This window comes from Lissotriton helveticus, chromosome 9 (genome assembly GCF_964261635.1).
Source record: "Lissotriton helveticus chromosome 9, aLisHel1.1, whole genome shotgun sequence".
Classification (NCBI taxonomy): domain Eukaryota; kingdom Metazoa; phylum Chordata; class Amphibia; order Caudata; family Salamandridae; genus Lissotriton; species Lissotriton helveticus.
In genome coordinates this window covers 691,440,573-691,459,656 of record NC_136070.1, presented here as the reverse complement: position 1 = coordinate 691,459,656, position 19,084 = coordinate 691,440,573, and the positions used below count along the sequence as shown (strand labels likewise).

General features: G+C 50.9%; 1 protein-coding gene across 2 annotated transcripts in view; it reads left to right on the top strand.

The window, feature by feature from the left end:
* Positions 1 to 19,084, top strand: part of DPP3 (dipeptidyl peptidase 3) — a 468,907-nt gene that overhangs the window by 369,579 nt on the left and 80,244 nt on the right. For both annotated transcript variants that reach the window (XM_078660787.1, XM_078660788.1), the window contains exons 14-15: positions 18,015 to 18,139; positions 18,658 to 18,778. In XM_078660787.1, the coding sequence (XP_078516913.1) occupies positions 18,015 to 18,139; positions 18,658 to 18,778 (246 nt within the window). The remainder of the gene's footprint in view (positions 1 to 18,014; positions 18,140 to 18,657; positions 18,779 to 19,084) is intronic.

Below are 19,084 nucleotides of genomic sequence, written 5' to 3'. Positions count from 1 at the left end.
AGGAGGCTTCTTTCCAGATCTGTCCTCGACAGTCCATAAAGTCAGTGGATCATCTTCAGATCCTGAATTAGGATATGCCAACTCTGCTGCAGAAGGTTGCTGTGGAGTTGGTCACAGAACTGAAAATTGGGCAGGGCAGCTACTCCCTGTACTTCCTATTTCCCAAGAGGCACAGTGGTCTTTTTCCAATCCTAGACCTCACGATCTTGAACTTTTTCTTGTACAAGGAAACGTTCATAATGCTGCCCCTTGCTCAGGTACTTCTTGAACTCGCAGTGGAAGGCTGGATAGTCTCCCTAGATTTGCAGGCTCCAATTTCATCATTCCTATTGTGCAGTTTCAAAAGAAGTACTTGCGTTGTGTGCTAGTGTCCACTCACTACCAATGTGAGGTCCTCCCCTTCGTACTAACATTGGCACCTTGTGTCTTCACCAAGTTAATAGCTGTAGTTGGGGCACATGGAGGTCGGGGATCTCAGTGTACCTGTGCATAAATGACTCCCTGGTCAATGCCAGTTTGTTGTGGATAGTGTCTGATTACTTTTGGGCAATAGTATCCCTGCAGTGCTGCTGGGCTTTTCAATCAGTGTTCCCAAGATTTACCTAGAGCCCTCTCAGTGCCCACTGTTCACAGCATTTTTGAGAGCCATCTATCTTCCTCTGACGACTGAGGAAATTGGGGATGTGATTTTGATGTTACACGAGTGGGCTGTAATGTAAATGTAAATTGATATTTGTATAGCGCACTACTCACCCGCAAGGGTCTCAAGGCGCTTGTACGAATACCGCTGTGGAACCCATCCTGGCTTTCCCTGTGAGGTGTCCACTCCTGGGCACCCCCAAGGTGGAGGCCAGGCATCCTTAGCGTTGTGGGGGCCGTTGTGGAGATTAAGCAAGCTATTGCCCAGAGTTGCAGAGTAGGACTCCATGATTGGAATAGGCACCGAGGCAAGAATTATCAGGTCCGTGGAATTTTTTAGCCCAAGACCCGCCGAGGCGGGGAATTGAACCCTGTTCCCGGGCTAGACCTCTGCATCAGGGTCTGCCGCTCTAACCATTGAGCCACACTTCTCCACGGAGGTACAGTCCCAGTGGTTCTATTCTGACTAGGTCTGCTGGACGTATATATAAGTGTATGTATATATATGTATTACTTTGTTCCGATGACAATCCAAAATTGTAGGAATCAAAATACGGACACGGACCCAGAGTTGGTGCTAAAGATGTTTTATTCTTCCATTGTCGTCAATACACGTTTATACACACACACACACACAAGGGTGCTGAAGCCAATTCACTGTGACATTGTGGCGTTTATTTAATAATGAAAAAAAAACACAAAAAAAACAAAGCAGCATGTCCATAGTTATTGCTTCCTGACGTGTTTCGGCGAAATGCCTTAATCACAGGTGCAGAGGTAACAAGGTGCAGGTGCTTTTAAATCATGCTCCCATGGAACACATTCCTACAAGTGCCATGGTGCATTTGTATTTTCCTCTGTACCGCTGATAAAAGATGTTGCTTAATAGCTTACTTTCACCCCAGTACAAAGGCAGTTCTTATTTCTTCAGTGCATTGTAAGTAAAGTGCCACGTGCAACTTCAAGTCTTAACTTGCATTTTCAACAAACATCTTTTTTGGACTTGCTGCATAGTTGTAAGTATTCTCTCAAAAACGTGCGGTGTCCCTGAATTGCCAGGGAGAGGTCAATACCTCTCCCTTTCTCGCCCTCAAACACACCAGGTGAAATCCTTTAGTAATAGGCTAAATCCTTTTTCTTAGTGTAGAGGCAAAGGGGTCATGTCCCCCTCATCAAACATCCAAAACAAAACCTCTGTCGACTGGGGTCTCCAAATCTGCAGGGCAGCGTCAACTGCGGGGACAGAGCACCCTGTTGATTAACACAAACAGAAGGGTGCTGAGGCCAATTCACTGTGGCATTGTGGCGTATATATAAAAATGACATGGCTGCATGTCCATAGTTGTTGCTTCCTGACGCGCTTTGGCGAATGCCTTAATCATAGGTGCAGGGGTAACAAGGTGCAGGTGCTTTTAAATCATGCTCCCATGTGGCCACGGGACACATTCCTACAAGCCCCATGATGCATTAGTAGTCTTCTCTGTACTATGGTGCTGATAGAAAATGTTGCATTAATAGTTTACTTTCACCCCAGTACAAAGTCACTTCTTATTGTTTCAGTGCATTGTAAGTAAAGTGCCACGTGCAACTTCAAGTCTTAAATTGCATTTTCAACAAACCTCGTTTTTGGACTTGCCGCATACCTGTAAGTATTCTCTCTAAAGCGTGCGGTGTCCCGGAATTGCCAGGGAGAGGCAAATACATCTCCCCTCTCCCTTTTTCGCTCTCAAACACACCAGGTTAAATCCTTTAGAGTCAGGCTGAATCCTTTTTCTTAGTGTAGAGACAAGCGGGTCATGCACTCCTCATCAAACATCCAAAACAAAACCTCTGTCGATGGGAGCCCCAACCCTGCAGGGTGGGCTCAACTGACACGTTTACTCCTACACCTTTTATAATGGCCCACTGGCAATTAAATCTTGTTTTGACTTTTTTGATGGATGTTCACTTGTCCCTTCATAGTTACCATTTACATTTAATGATTTATCTTCATTTTTTCTATTAGGTATTACCGCCAAAAGGTGCTTTAGTGAGCTTCAGGCTCTGTTTGCATGCCTTTCACATGCTTCTACTTAGACAAACTAGTCTTTAGGACGAAAGCATAAGTCAGCCTATAATGCGAACTTAGAAAAATATAAGCAAGCAGTTATTGAAGCTAAGTGAGCATACTTCACTGCTAAAATTGGGAACACCGCTCATTCCTCCAAGGAACTCTTTAAAACTGTTTTTACGTTGGTCAGGCCACAGCATACAGCTCAAATCTGAAAGAAACAGGTTAGTGTTAGATTCCTTACCTTAGAATATCCCCAGGCGTCAGACTGGATGCGGAAAGTTTTTCGTCAGCAGTACCCCTGCGCGTCGGTAGGCGTCGTCTGCGGCTCCGCATCCGTTGTCGGCATCGTGATCGCCGGGATGACGTCGTCGGAGTACTTAGACCCGCTCTCGCGCGCTGACGTCAGTTCTTCTTTTCCGCACCAGCAAGCGCAGATCCGGGAAGAGCAGTACTCCTAGTCATTTTTTTACTAACTTTTTTGATCTGTTTTGGATCTATCTTCGAGTCTACTTCGATTCCTGGTGCCGTAGGGATACCTGGCTTTAAGCCGTGCAACGCCTGTCACCACCTGATGGGGCGGTCCCGTAAGCCGCTCGAAATCTGGCAGTCCGCTCCGCGCCGCTCAAGGTCCCGGTCGAGGAGGAAGTCGAGGGACCCGTCGCGGAGCCGCAGCCAACGCCGCTCGTCGAGCCATCACCACTCATCGAGTCATCACCACTCGTCGGGCTCCAAGTCCTCCGGTAAGTCGAGGCACTCTAAAAAGAAGTCAAAGAGGCGACATTGCTCTTCCGACTCCCCTCGCCGGTCGCGTGATGCGGCTGAGGATCGGGTGACACCACCTGCGCGGCTCCGCTGGAGCCGCAAGCGTCACATCCGGTCCCATACCCTCCGGTCCCTGGGCTGCATGCGACGCCGGAGGAGATACCGGATTTCCTTGTGTCCATGAGGATTCACTTCCCTCCGTTGGTCCTGTCGGCGCGCCTTCGGGCCTGCAGACTCTACTAGGGGCCCTGGCGGGCCGGGGGCTTTGGCCCCGGCGCCGTCGGGTGCTTCGACCCCGGCGCCGTTGTCGACTTCGGTCCCGACGCCGCAGGGCCCTGGGGGATCCAGGCCTGGATCCCGGTTGACGCCAGTTGAACTCACGACTCCTCCGCCGGTGCCGACCCCGATGGTGTCGCTCCCGGCGCCGTCTCCAGTTTCAGTACCGGAACGGCGCCGCTCGGCGCCGTCCCCGGCATCGATGGGTGAGGCCTTCACCTACGACCCAGCTCCGTCATTTCTGCCTGTTTATCAGGACACGGATGAGGGGGAGGACTAGGAGGGGTCTGAGGACCCTCTGGCGCAACAGTGCCAGTTAAGTCAGGACTGGGCAGATGAGCTGGGGGAGGCCAGTGGTCTGGATACATCGCCTGACACTGGATTCATCTCTCCTCCCTCCATGGCTACCGAGGAGGGTGCTACCTATGGTGTGGTGTTGCGCAGGGCAGCCAAGGCCTTGGCTCTTGAGCTCCCTGCCGCGGCCGTGAGGACTAACCTCCTCACTGAGGTGCTTCAGCCGCCAGTAAGCTCTTCGGAGCCTCTGCTGCCGTTCAATGAAGCCCTCACGGACGTTCTGATGGGCACTTGGTCCAAGCCCTCCACAGTGCCCCCTGTGGATCGGAACGTGGCCCGACTCCACCGCCTGGCTCCGGGGGACCCAAGTTTTCTGTCCGTGCACCCCACCCCCGAGAGCCTGGTGATCAAGGCCTCTAAGTCCCAGACCGCATTCCCGACTGCTTCCCCGGATCGGGAATCCAAAAGGTTTGACCAGTTTGGGAAGAAACTGTTCTCCTCATTGAGTTTTGGGTTGCGGTCTATCAACACCGCTTGCCTTTTGGGCCGTTACACCCACTCCTTGTGGGACACGGTTGCGGACGTGCTGCCCCAGTGTCCGGAGGAGGCCCGGACAAGGCTTGGCCAATCCCTTGCTGAGGGGCGGGATGCAGCACGTTATTCGATCAGGTGTGGACTTGATACCACGGACTCGCTGGGCAGGGCGATTTCCACGACGGTGGCGGTCCGCCGCCATGCCTGGCTGAGTTCCGCCAATTTTTGTGGAATGGCAAGGCCACGCTCATGGACATGCCCTTTGCTGGCCGTCTCCTTTTTGACGACAAAGCAGACCGTGCGCTTGAGCGTTTCAAGGACTCCAGGGCTACGGCCAAGTCCTTGGGCCTGTCGGGCCAGAGCCAGCAGGCTTCTGCTTTTCGCCCCTTTCGTGGCCAAGGAAGGGGCGCCCCCACACGACCAGCCAGCCACAGGACCAACCTCAACGCGGTCGCGGACGTGGTAACGGCCGTGGCGGTGCCGGGGGACAACGGCAAGGTCAGTCCACATCCACTCCCGCAGCATCTGCCTCAAAGCCTTCCCAGTCCAAGCTTTCAGGCCCATTTGACGCCAGTGGGGGGCAGGGTCCGCCATCACCTCCTCGACTGGCGTACCATCACTTCGGACAGGTGGGTGCTGCAAATCGTCCGAAGGGGCCACTCCCTCCCCTTCGAGGCGACCCCTCCAGCCATGCCACCGCATGTCGGAGGATCACTTGCAACTTCTGCAGGAGGAAGTTACGGCCCATCTTTGCCAAGGGGGCCGTCAAGTGCGTTCCTGGTACCAAAGAAGGGCAAAGTAGGCCTACGCCCTATCGTGAATCTCCAGAGCATCAACGTCATCCTCCGAAAGGAGAAGTTCAAGATGCTGATTTTAGCTCAGGTCCTGGCTGCCCTAGACCCTGGAGACTGGATGGAAGCATTGGACTTGCAGGATGTTTATTTCCACATCCCCGTCCTGCCGGCCCACCCGTGCTACCTGCGGTTCACGGTAGGCCACGAGCACTTTCAGTTTACCGTGCTCCCCTTCGGCCTCACCAGTGCTCCTCGAGTGTACACGAAAGTGATGGCGGTGGTCGTAGCTCATCTGCGTAGATCAGGGGTTCCAGTCTTCCCCTATCTCGACGACTGGTTGTTGAAGGCGGGCTCGCCCCAGACAGTCGTCTCCCACCTCCAGACTACAGCCGATCTCCTGCACCTGCTGGGGTTCTCCATCAACGTGCCGAAGAGTCACACCTGTGCCCCTCTCAGAAGCTCCTCTTCATCGGAGCGGTTCTGGACTCGGTGCAATTTCGGGTTTGTCCTCCCGAGCAGCAGGTTCGGGATATTCAGGCTCTGATTCCGATCTTTCAGCCTTTATCCCGAGTCTCTGTCAGGTTGACGCTGCGGCTCCTGAGGCTGAAGGTCTCCTGCATCCTGCTGGTGCATCACGCCAGGTGGAGGATGCGGGCTCTGCTGTGGGACCTGAAGTTTCAGTGGGCAGAGTATCAGAGCAACTTGTCCGACCACGTCCTGATCTCGAATGGCACTGCGCGATTGGGTCAGCGGCAGATCCCTTTCCCGTCCCCAACCGGAGCACGTGGTAGTGACGGATGCGTCCCTCCTGGGATGGAGGGGGCCACATGGGGGAGGCGGAGATCAGAGGCCTCTGGTCTCCGGCGGAGTCTCAGCTCCATATCAACTTTCTGGAGCTGCGGGCAATCCGGCTTGCCCTGCAGGCATTCCTTCCCTCTGTCCGAGGAAGTGTAGTACAGGTGTTCACGGACAACACCACTGCCATGTGGTACTGCAACAAAGAGGGCGGGGTGGGGTCGTGGACCCTTTGTCAGGAGGCTCTGCGCCTCTGGACATGGCTGGAACACCAGGGCGTCACCCTGGTGGTTCAACACCTGGCAGGTTCCCTGAACGCCAGGACGGACAAACTCAGCCGCCGGTGCATGATGGATCACGAATGGCATCTGAACTCTGACGTGGCACAAGGTCTCTTTCTGCAGTGGGGAGAGCCTTGGTTAGATCTATTCGACACCGAAGAGAACGCGCAATGTCATCAGTTCTGCGCATTGGAATTTCCAAGGCGGCCTTCGCTCGGAGACGTTTTTCGTCGCGAGTGGAGTTGCGGTCTGTTGAACGCCTTTTCGCACATACCACTTTTGCCCAGAGTGCTGAAGAAGATCAGGCGAGACCGGGCCCAAGTCATCCTTGTGGCTCCGGACTGGGCACGAAGATACTGGTATCCCGAGCTACTCAGCATGTCAGTCAATCCCCCCGATTCATCTGCCTCTTCAGGAGGACCTTCTGTCACAGCAGCAGGGGACGGTCCTCCACCTGAACCTGTCCAGTCTCCACCCACATGCGTGGAGATTGAGCGGCGACAGTTGAGGCCATTTGACTTGCCTCCTGAAGTCTGTGATGTGATTCTGGCAGCCAGGTGGCCCTCCACAAAAACGGTATACCCCTCAGTTGGAACAAATTTGTGGCATGGTGCACAGCAAAGGTTGTGGATCCTCTTTCTGCCCCCCTTTCAGAGGTTCTCCTCTTCCTTCTTTCTCTTGCCCAGCAGGGCTCTGCTCTGGGCACTATCAAAGGCTATCTCTTGGCCATTTCAGCTTTCTTAAGGCTTCCTGATCAGCCTTCTCTTTTCAAGTCCCCTGTTGTAAATAGATTTTTAAAAGGCATCACACACATGTTTCCTCCTGGTCCCTTTGTGATGCCTCAGTGGGACTTGAACCTTGTATTGACTTATCTGATGTGCGCTCCCTTTGAGCCGCTTCATAACTGTCCTCTTCGTCTTCTGACTCTTAAAACTGCATTCCTGGTTGTCATCACCTCTGCCAGGAGAGTGATTGAGCTCCAGGCTCTGCCTTCTAAGCCTCCTTTCCTCTCTGTCCATCCGGACAAGGTTGTTCTGAGGACTCGTCCTTCTTTCCTGCCAAAGGTGGTTACAGCCTTTCACATCGGGCAGTCCATCACCTTGCCAACCTTCTTTCTGCATCCCTCGAAGTTCCGGGTGGACGACCAGCTCTTTGTTGGTTACGAGAGCGCTAAGAAGGGACGGGCGGTGCACAAGCGGACGATCTCTCGGTGGGTCGTTCTGTGCATCAAGGTTTGTTACTCCTTGGCGAAAAAGGAGCCTCCTGTGGGGCTGCGTGCTCATTCCACTCGGGCCACGGCAGCTACTACTGCCCTGGGTCGGGGAGTTCCCTTGCAGGACATCAGTCAGGCAGCTACGTGAGCCTCGCTGCACACCTTTGCTAAGCACTACTGCCTAGACAGCCAAGTCTGGAGAGATGGCTTTTTCGGCCGTTCCATTCTCCAGGACTTTCTGGTGTGATCTTGGGTTGCAGACACACCACCGGGGTTGGTATTGCTGGGGTATCTATTTTAAGGTAAGGAATCTCACACTAACCTGTTTCTTTCAGATGCACAAGTTACTTACCTTCAGTAATGATATATCTGTAAGAAACAGTAGTTAGTGTTAGATTTCTTACCGCCCCACCCATCCTCCCCGTTCTGCGAACCGATATCTAGGGTTAAGGTATCTCCCTTTGAGGGCCCTAGTTTCATGGCACCAGTGTCTGTTTCCTGCATTGCTCTGCGTTCCTGGCGCGGAAAGCTGTGTACAGAACTGACGTCAGCGCTTGAGGGCGGCATCTAAGTACTCAGACGATGTCATTCCAGCGATTACGACGGATGCAGAGCCGCAGACGTCGCCTACCGATGCGCATGGGTACTGCTGACTAAAAACTTGCCGGATCCAGTCTGACGCCTGGGGATATTCTAAGGTAAGGAATCTAACACTAACTACTGTTTCTTACAGATATATCGTTACCGAAGGTAAGTAACTTGTGCTTTAGACCAGATCAAGCTTTCTGCAACGAAATGGCTAATTTTTTCCAGAGCAAAGTGCAACTAATATATAATGATCTTTTAAACTTAGCCACTGCTACCTTGGTCAGTAACACTCCAACCATTGAAGCCTGGGCAGGACACTGTAGGCTCTCACGTTTCAGGGCACTTACTCAGGATGAGGTTCAAAATCTCATGCAATCAACAAAATCGGGCTCCCCAAATGATCCTTGCCCTTCAGCCATATTTCAATTTGCCACTAAGATCATTAGTATGCATCTCACCCCTCTTCTGGACCAAGTTCTAGAAACCGGAAAATATCCCAACGCTTGGAAAAAGGCCTGTATTAGTCCAATCATCAAAAAACCGGCCCTTGATCCTTTAGAGTCCCAAAACTACCGGCCAATTTCCAGGCTGCCAATAACCGCAAAAATACCGCGAAAAAAACATAAATAAGGAGCTGATAAAATATCTGGAAGAGAATACCCTACTGAACCCGACACAGCATGGTTTCAGGCCATGTCAGTTGACGGAGATGGCCTTAATACTAGCTACTGAGGGGATTCGGACGATAGTGGATGGGGGAGCAAAGTGGTCCTCGTCCTCTTAGATCTCTCTGCTGCATTTGATACCGTAAACCACACGGTATTGGTACTGCGGCTGATAGATGTGGGAATAGAGGATACCGCTCTGACCCTCCTCTCCTCCTTCCAAGAAAATAGGGAGCAGAGCATTCATTGGGAGAATTTACAGTCTGAGGTCTTTCAGCTCCCATGTGGCGTCCCGCAGGGATCTGCCTTGTCAACATATATGTGTCCCCGCTGGCCAGTCTTATCAGGAAACATGGCTTTTCCTTGATCATGTATGCTGATGACTCTCAGCTTATGATATCAATATCCAAACAACCAGAATTAGTGGCTAACAGCTTTCATGCATGTCTGAAAAACATCATGATCTGGATGAGCCAAAATTTCTTGAAAATAAACACTGACAAAACTGAGGTCCTGGAGTTTGGTGAGGGGCCTTCCCTATGGAACAACAGCTGGTGGGCAACGGAGGCCGGAGTGTGTTCTCGCCCGGTTACCAAGGTTAGGAACCTGGGCGTGATCTTTGATGACCAACTCAATCTCTCGGCCCAAGTCAATCAGCTAACCTCCTCTTATTTTTTTCCTTCGAAAAACCTTGAGGAAAATCTTCCCTTTCATTGCATATGAACTTCAAAAGACCTTTGTAGTGGCACTATTCCTTTCCAAACTAGACTACTGCAACGCGCTCTTTGTTGGAATTGATAAGGCGCAGATGAGGAAGCTGCAATCCTTGCAAAATGCGGCAGCAAGATTGCTCATGAATATCCCCAAGGGTCGTCACACCTCGGATTCGATTAGAGCTTTACATTGGCTTCCTGACCAGTAAAGAGCCGATTTTAGGTCTCTTTTTCTGGGACACAAAGCGCTCCACTGAGGCATTTCGGGGGAAATACAGAAGCTGTTTTTCCGGTACTCTCCTCCCAGAATACTTAGATCATCTACGAAGGGTCTCTTCTGTATCCTGTAGATCCGTGAGGTAAGATGGGGGGGCCGCACCCTATCATATTGTGCGGCCAAACTCTGTAATCAGATTCCGTCTGCACTGCGCCTTCAACCAAATCTTCGGATTTTTAGGAAGTAGCTGAAAACCTGGATTTTCTCCACGATCTAATGTCTTCCTTTGATGCTCCCAGCTCCATGTACCACAGTCAGTGCCAAGACGCCGCGGCATTCGTGCGCTTAATAAGTAATATCTCAACTCAACAAAGCGGATTTCATTCCTTTTCACTTGGGGCACTCCATTACCCTTCATAGATTTTATGCTTTACCTCACCCCATTAAGGAGTAGGAGTGATTACAACTGCTGGAGCCCTTAGAATGGTGAGTTGTGATATTGACCATTCCAAGGAAATCTGAACCGGCAAACAGTTGTTTATGGGGTATGCAGCAGCAGCAAAAAGAGCAAGGCATTTGAAAAGAGGATTTTATCTCACTACATCATACTGTATATAAAAATTTGCTTTTCCCTTGCCAAAAAGGAACTTGCTTTAATACCTCATAAAGGCGAGTTTCATGGAGCAGAGGATTATGGCAAGGGAAGAGAGGGAGCTCTTAAAACCCAGTGTACGCCGTTTTATCATGTTAAAAACCACCAAGACGGTGGAACCTTACCTACTGGGATTCATAAACTCGCATGACCAATTTTAGCTCACGAGGTTTCTTGTTTGACCTTTTCCATCTCCTTCTTGCACATCCTAGGGTCTGTACCAAGGGCCAAACTTTGTTGTCCTGTGGCTGCAATGGTCAATCTCCACAGGACATGACCCATTTTATGATGTTTTGTAGCTTTTATGAAACTCCTAGAAAGTCTTTTATAATTCCAATTCTGTAAAATGTTATTTGTACGCCCAGCTTCTATCTACCTACAAATGTTGACAGGTAGCACTGTGTTTTATGTACTTCAATTTTAAAAATCCGCTATCAGACTTAGATCCATTTGTGACTAACCGGCCTGTTCTCTCCAATTGTACTCACTGTGAAGATCCTGGTAATTTGGTTTTTGTGGTGCAGCATGTAGGAAAATGAAGCCACTGTTTTCCTGCATCCCCATTGGTACGAGTTCTTTTATTCGCCGGTTGATTCCTGTGTGGATTGTTTTATTTTTACCAGACTTATATCTGTATTTTATATTTATTGGGTGCTTTTATGGTTTTAATGTGTGAAACCTAATAAATATTATTTGATTTGATTTAAACTGCCTGGGAAGTCTCATGTTCATTGCTTGCCAGTGGTGTTTCTGTGGCTGGAATTTGTTGTGCATCTACACAGACTTCCCTTCACACATTCTCTAAACTTTTTGCTTGGATACAGAGGTGGAAAGTTATTGCCATTTCACATATTCGGGCTACAGAATTTTATTGTCTGAACACTCCTTCAGATCCTCCACCTGGGCATAGGTACTGCTTTGGAATCTATTCAAGAGGTGAGGAATCTGCAGGTAGAAGTATTCCTCAGAAGAAGAAGTTAATACATTTCTGTAACTATCTTTTTGTTGGACACCTGCTTTGCCTGTAGATTTCTCACCAATTCTGCCCACCTCCCTGATCAGGAGAATGGTCATAGAACATTATTACTAAAAAGGCCCCAATTTAGTTGCTGCACTGTGCTGCCACATACTTAATCCGTTGCATACTCATCTCTGCCTCTAAGGAAAAAAGTGGATGGGGAGCTGACACTGGTGTGCCAGGTTGGGTGCTATATGGCTCCGCTAACGTCACACTGGTTTAACTTCATTGCAGAGATGAAGCGAGCGCCTCCTACCGGCACAAGAGATTTATGAACAGTTTTGAGATCCAGTCTGGTGCCTCTAGAAATTCAACAGGTGAGCAAGCTGCAGGTAGATAGATAGAAAGGTAGTTAACAAAGATCTGTAACTTTTTCTTCTTCGCACTACTCAAGAATAAAGATAACCCCCCACCTAAAATATTTGACAACTCTTGTAGCTGTTCTAAGAGCAGCAAATTGTCTGTGGTGTTGAAGGCTGCTGAGAGTTCGAGCAGAACAAGTAGTCATCCGGTCCTGTTATCATATGAAAAAACATCTTATCCCACTACCTGAGATGGTAACTGTTAAAGTCGGTTCCAAGGGAACACCCACATTTTGGCCTGCAAAGAAGTGTTTTCTTTGTATTTTTTTATTTGATATTGTCATAATTTTCTGTCATTTGTAGCTTGCTGCTTTAGATATATTCTCATTTTTCATGTATATTTTTCTTATTGAAATTCTTAATGTCTAATGGCTGACAATGCTGAAAAGCCAAGAGTGCCAGTAGGCTATGGGGTGCTCAGGTTACGCGTGGGGTGAACAGTGTAAGTGACACTGCAGGTCGAGCCGTGCGGTCCGTCATGACATAGCATGTTAAAATAGACCCTGATTTACAGCTTCAGCCTACGTTAAGGCACAGGGCTGCTGCTGCCTCTTTAGGTCTTACTTGAGAGTGCTTGCTTATTGGTGCCTATTGTTACAATGTTTTTTATGCATACCATACAGTTAGTGGGCTTTGGCTCCTCCAAGAGTATTAATCCGTCATGCAGTTTGCTGTTTCTGGCATCTGATAGCGACTACTAGCCGCAGATTCCTAAACGTAGAATTACCCCTAGGTGTGAGACTGGATCCGGAAAACTTTTTGCCACAGCATCCCGGGGGGACGGCATCACGCAACTCCGCCCAGACGTCGTTCGCGTACGTGACGTCAGCGAGGTCACATAAGTCCCACCCCGGCGCGCCTACGTCAGTTTTTCCTTTTCCGCGGATCCGTTTCATGCTCCGGGCTTGTTTGGGCCTTTTTCCTTAGCTATTGCTGTCTCTGTGGGAACAGTGTGCGGATGCCTTCGGGCTTTAAGACGTGCTCGTCGTGCGGATGCCTTATGTCGGCGATGGACCCTCACCTCATTTGCAAGTGGTGTTTGGGGGAAGATCACGGCTCCACTGATTGCGAGGCATGCCAACAGTTGAAGCCGAAGTCGCAGCAGGAGCATCGTATGAAACTTCTCTCGGCTCATCTGTCCAGGTCGGCTTTGTCACCTCGATCAGCTTCTGCAGAAGGGTTTCAAAGCAGCCATCGTTGCCGTCGTCCCCATCCCTCTCCTATGCTGCAAGAGCGTCACTGGCTTCTCCTCCTTGCCCTCCTGGGACGTCGGCAGAACCCTTGCATTGTGCGGGGCCCTCTGCGGCGTCGCCGGCGGCTCCGACTGGCTCGGCTCCAGGCTTGGAGGATGTGGTGCCGTTGGAGTGCGGCCCTTCGGGGGGTCCCTCCTTCAGACCACGGCGCCTCTGCCTCGCCGCAAACTCCTGCGGGAGTACCTGTGGTGTCGCGGGAGGTCGCCGGGGCTCGGGTCGCATCTCCGAGCCACTCTCGGCCCTCTGGACAGGCGGTGGCCTTGCCTGAGGCCGAGGTGACGCCTCTACGGCGCTGGCAGCTGCTGGCCCTGGCGGCGCCACAGGGGTCGGCAGACCCCCTCGCCCCATCGTGGGTCGAAGCTGGCGGGGGACCCTTCGTCCTCCTCCGGGCCACTCTCGTCCCTCCACGCAGGCAGCTGCCTCATCGGGGGTCGAGTCGGAGGTTGAGTCTGCCTTGGCGGCGCCACATGTGTCGGCGGACCCCCCTCGTCCCATTATGGGCTCAGGCTGGCGGGGGCTCCTTATCATCCCCCGGTTCCCTCTCGTCCCTCCACGCAGGCGGGTGCCTCGTCGGAGGTAGAGTCGGCACCGTTCCGGCGCCATCCCTTAGCCTCGGCTCCGGCCCAGCCCCGGTCCCCTGAGCTGTGTGGTGTGGAGGAGGCCTGTCTGGCGTCTCCTTTGGCACTGGACACTGATGACGTCCTGCCTCGGGCTGCGGACTCTATGGCTCCTGACAGGCGTCGGGTCGCGGACTCTTGTTCGGACGCCCCCTGTTCTCTGGAGGTTGGACGCCTACTGGTGTTGTCCTCGCCGGAGACAGGCCGCTGCGTCGTGGCTTTTTCCCCCGACGTCATGAAAGGGTGGCTCCTCACCGTTGCCGTGTCCGCAGTTTTAACCGGAGGAGCCACCGGTCCCCCACTCCTCTGTCCCTTTTTCACCTTTCTGGACCTAGCCTTTGCCCGCTCCGGTTGGCTTCGGGGACGGCTGCCTTAGCTTGCAGTCGTCAACCACGATGAGCTGCTTTCCCCACCGCAGGACCCTACGGAGGCGGGTGCGGCCTTCGCTTGTGCTGTGTCCACGGCTGTAGGTATTTTGCGCATGGGTGATCCGGTTGCCCATTTCCCCGCCAATCACCTTCTGGAAGTTCTCCACCAGGGCTCTGGTGGGAGGGAGCTGCTGCTCCCCTTTGAGTGTTCGCTCCTTTCTTCCCTGATGGGGACTTGGGGATGTCCCGCCACAGGGGACCCGGTGCCCCAACACCTTTTGCACCGGCACCTTCCAGCGCCGCGTGACCCGGCATGTCTTTCCCTCCACCCCTCTGCCTCGAGCTCCTTTTTGAGGACCGCCTTTCCCTCCCTACCGCCACTGTTGTCTCCACCATCACGGAGGCCCGCTGGCTTGACTCTTGGGGGGCGCAACATGTTTGCTTCCACCAGTGCAGCTCTGCGGGCCCTTAACACTTTGTGTGCCAGCTAGGGCCACCTCTTGTTAGTGGGACTCGGCTGAGTCCCTGGGGTCCGCCGCGTCACAGGAGGATGCTCAGGTTGATTTGCGGCACCATGCGTTGAATGGCCGGGAGCTGGGCATATCGGAGGTGCTTGGTCATGCCATGGCTTCTTCGGTTGCCCTTCGCTGCCATGCTTGGCTTCTTCGGTTGCCCTTCGCTGCCATGCTTGGCTTCGGGACAGTGTATTCCCGGAAAATGTTAGGGAACGGCTGGTTGACCTTCTTTTCGATGGCACTCTTCTGTTCCATGCCCCAGCAGACTCTGTCATCCGGAGGTTCTTGGCAGTGCTTCGGCCACCTCCTCCTCCTTCTCCTACTCCTCCTCCTTCTCCTCTTCACCCCCCCCCCCCTCCTCAGTGACCTGTGAGTTGGGCTAGCTCTTGATGATGCTCCTCCTTTTGGGCGAGTCGCCGTCGTAGTTGTAGTTCTGTGTGCTTTGTGGCCACTCGAGCCCTCCTTGTTGAGACTGTGATTCTGTTGGCTGCTGGACGGCCCTTCTTCACTGTGTGTTTTTGCTTTGGGTTATCTGCACAAGGTTGGTCCTGAGATTAGGCCTCCTGTTTTTCTCTTGGGCTGTTTGACAAGCCTTCTGCGCAGTTTTTTTTCCCCTGTGGCTCTTTTTGTTGTCCTCTGCTGCGGAAGTTTCTTCCAAAGAGGGTTCCCATGTCTTGGGACTTAACTTACCCTATGTGGGGAAGTGGTAGCGGTTATACAGCTTATACTGTGCTGGGGAATGGTAGTCGCCTTCGGGCCTCTGCTCTCCATGGTGTTCATGTACGTTGCAGGAGCAATTCCCTTTTGCTGGATTGCAATGCCTTGGTGGTGCCCGGGGTGTCTTCTCCAGGGTCGCTGCGCTGTTTGCCAGGTCTGACCTGCTGTCTGCGGCCTGGCGTCGTGGCAATGGTGCTGCTTCTTTAGGTCGTGTGCGCGGACCACTCGCTGAGGTGTGTCCGGGCTCTTCTTCGCCTTCATGTTCCCTGTCCTGGGGGCTGGGATGGTTTTGTGTTCCTCCTTCTTTCAGGCGCGGCCTGCCCAGTCTTCCCGGGGGCCCGGGCTATTCTTCCTGCTTCCACCTGCTTTATTACTGTCAGCGCCGTTCTGTCTGGTCTATTGACTTCCGACTGTGGTGGGCTCGCCTTCTTTTCCCCCGTCCCCTAGGGCCCTCTAGGTTGTTCTTCTTCCTCGCCTTGGCATTGGACGGGGGTTCTGTTGCCTTGTAGGGGCGTGGGGTGCTTTGGCCTCCCCTGGCCTTGCCCTTGGTTCCTCTGTGTGTGAACAGGCTTCCTCTTTCTTCTTTCCTTCCTCCCACACCCATCTTGGGGTCGGTGGTGTTTGCTTGTGGGGGTTCCCCTTGCCTGGGAGGACAGGGCTCCTCGCCCTGTCCGTTGGACTGGTCACCTGTGGGACCCTGTGTTATGTCCAGGCTGGTGGGGTCCTTCGCAGACCCTCCTTTTCCGGGGGTATGGCTGGGTATCTATTCTACGTTAAGGAATCTGCGGCTAGTAGTCTCTATCAGGTGTACGAGTTACTTACCTTCGGTAACGATGTATCTGGTAGAGACGATTCTAGCTGCAGATTCCTTCACGGCCCGCCCTTCCTCCTCGTTTTGCGAGGACCTTTGGCTTCTGCACTCGCCTTCTGGTGGGTGGCTATGTCTTCTGTGGGTGCATTCTTTCGTTCTTTTGACAGGAGGATTTGTCTTGTTCCGCAGACCCTCCTGTTCCTTGCCTCGGGGGGAGGGGGGGACTGTACCTGATGGCAGGGTGGCTGCTCCGGGCTGTGCTCCGTTCTTTCTTCTTTCCCTGCCTTTGGGTACTGCAGTGTTGGCACTGCTACTTATGGTGTTGTTCGTCACCATCCTCTTTTCTCCACCTTTTCTGCTCTTTCGCACACTGTTTCCATGCTCCCACAGGTTGTCTGACTGCTCAGCATTGTGGCGCGGAAAAGCTCTCTGAAGAAAACTGGCGTTTGCGCACCGGGGTGGGACTTATGTGACATCGCTGACGTCACGTACGCAGACTACGCCTGGGCGGAGTCACGTGATGCCGCCCCCCCCCCCTCCCTCCCCCCCCCCTCCCCCGGCGCGCAGGGATGCTGTGGCAAAAAGTTTTCCAGATCTAGAATCTTCTCTACCAGATACATTGTTACTGAAGGTAAGTAACTCGTACATTACAGTGCACGCGGTACCATTCCACAGCGCAGAAATACACTGAATTGCTGCTCATTTAATTATTTAACTCAAATTCTATATATAGTCTTTTTTTATTTTTGTTTCTACTGCAGCAGTGTTTTGAATGGAATCCATCTATTGGCTTTCCAAAACTTCTGTTTTTTGCTTATTTTGATTTGATTGCATCCTGGTTGGGTAACACCTACTCCTTGTGTGTCTGCTTTTATTTCGGTGTGTCTTTTGCTCATAGCTGGTTCCTCAGACCTCTGCTCTCCAGCAACATTTCCTGGAGTGTGGAATCGGCATTTGTAGACGCTTCTTGGCAGACACCATAAGCATGCACCGCTGCCCATTTGATAGATGACGTTGTTCATGTTCCTAGAGAGGGTTGTGTTTACTTGTCGGCAAGAAACAACTGCTGGTGGCATCGACGGGTCACATGCTTTTTATGAGTCACACTTGGGTCACTGTAGAACACAGCCAAGTCCGGACTGGTCAGATAAGAAGCACACGTTTATTTATTTTCTAAAGGAAGTGCAGCTGTAGGATAACTCAGTGGATAAATGCATCTGTTGTCTACATCAACTCGCACCCTACAAGACAGCAGTATTTCACCCTTCTAGGTCAGTACTATAAGGGTCGGGCTCACATTTTACAGCAAAAAAGCCATGGAGTCCCCACCCTTTATGGTTGGTTAGGGAAAATGTGGAATGGTGGATAGTAACTAATATGATAGATAGTCTTGGTGGACAAACTCTTTCACGGTGTACACCTGTGAGGCTCTTACAGAATTCTCAAAGGTAATAGTCTATTTCTAAATACATTTACAGTGCCTCGGAGGTCTTAATCAGTTCTAAATACTCATGGGCCTGTTAACGTTCTAGAGGGGCAGGCCAGGGCTAAAGTGAGCACTGTCATCCGGATCTTACTTTGCCAGGGCTGAGGATCAATCAGATGCCCTTGATGTCTCTTTTCCTGGTCTTTCATCTACATTTGCTTGCCACTGTTAGTATTGCTGAGGTCAGTAGTTTCTCACTTTTAGTGTGTTTTCTTCTTACATTTCTATTCAGTTTTTTTTTTACTCTTCCCTTTATCATCATCTTTTTGTTCTGGTTTCGCATCATATTTGAACTTTAAGTGTTGCTTTTAGATCCATTGCTGTTGTATGCCATCTTTTCTTATTTGTATTTTCTTTCAGTTATTTTTTCCTTTTCTCTATTGCTCTGTAGATTCGGACATGGTATAAAGGGAATGAGACGTGGGACAGCAAGTTCTCCACCATTGCTTCTCCATATGAAGAATGTCGAGCAGAGTGTGTTGGACTTTATTTGTGTTTTAACAAGGACGTTTTAAAGTAAGCCAAATTCCACTTGTGACATTCTAATGAGTATGTCCAGTTTTTTGGGACACGTTTAGAGAGTCTGGTATTGAATTTAGGGTGCTTCGGATGTATGTGCAAAGCACTTTATATTAGTATGTTCTTGTTTTGTTTAGTTTGCTGACGTCCTAAGTTTGATGGTTTTTATAGCTGTGGTTCTTTTATATAGATGCCGGTGGGGGCCATAAGAATGTTACTAAGAACAAAGTGATTCTTATATATGACAATGAGTTCTTGATAAAATTGCAAGTATTTATAGATAGTGTTGTGTCCTGATAAGAAGTTCTATGTTTTCACCTGCTTCTTCGAACCAGAATTCACCTGCTTCTTCTAACCAGAAATCACTGTTACCACCTTCGGCAGCAGTTCATTCCCATTTCAAGGAAGGGCAATCGCTTTTGATATCTTTGCTTTGTAATCATCTACTTTCTCTTCTCCCATGCAAGCACACCTCCCATTCTTAACCTCCCTACTTTGTTAATTGTGTTCATTAGAATTTTTGGCTTGGAGGGAGTTGCGGCTGAAGACATAATCTACGTGAACTGGCTGAACATGGTGCGGGCTGGACTTCTGGGGCTGGAGTTCTATACTTCGGAGACGAAGAAATGGAGGCAGGTGAGGAGGTATACGTGAGATCTGGCACCTTCCATGTGTCACTGAATCACCCTGTTATTTACTTAATTAGCAATTCATAGTTGCTTGTAGTTGCCTTTCTTCCTAAAATACTACTTTAGCCTTATTTTTCAGATGTCCTCAGTTAATAAATTTTATTTATAATGTATAATTAGTTTAGTTCTGCAGGACTGAATCTTTAATAGAGTAAAATGCGTGAATTATTTCCTGTCACATGTACATTTGTGTTGTGTATGTGATTGTGTTGTGTGTTCACACGAGCATGTGTGCATATGTTTCTTTGTAAAA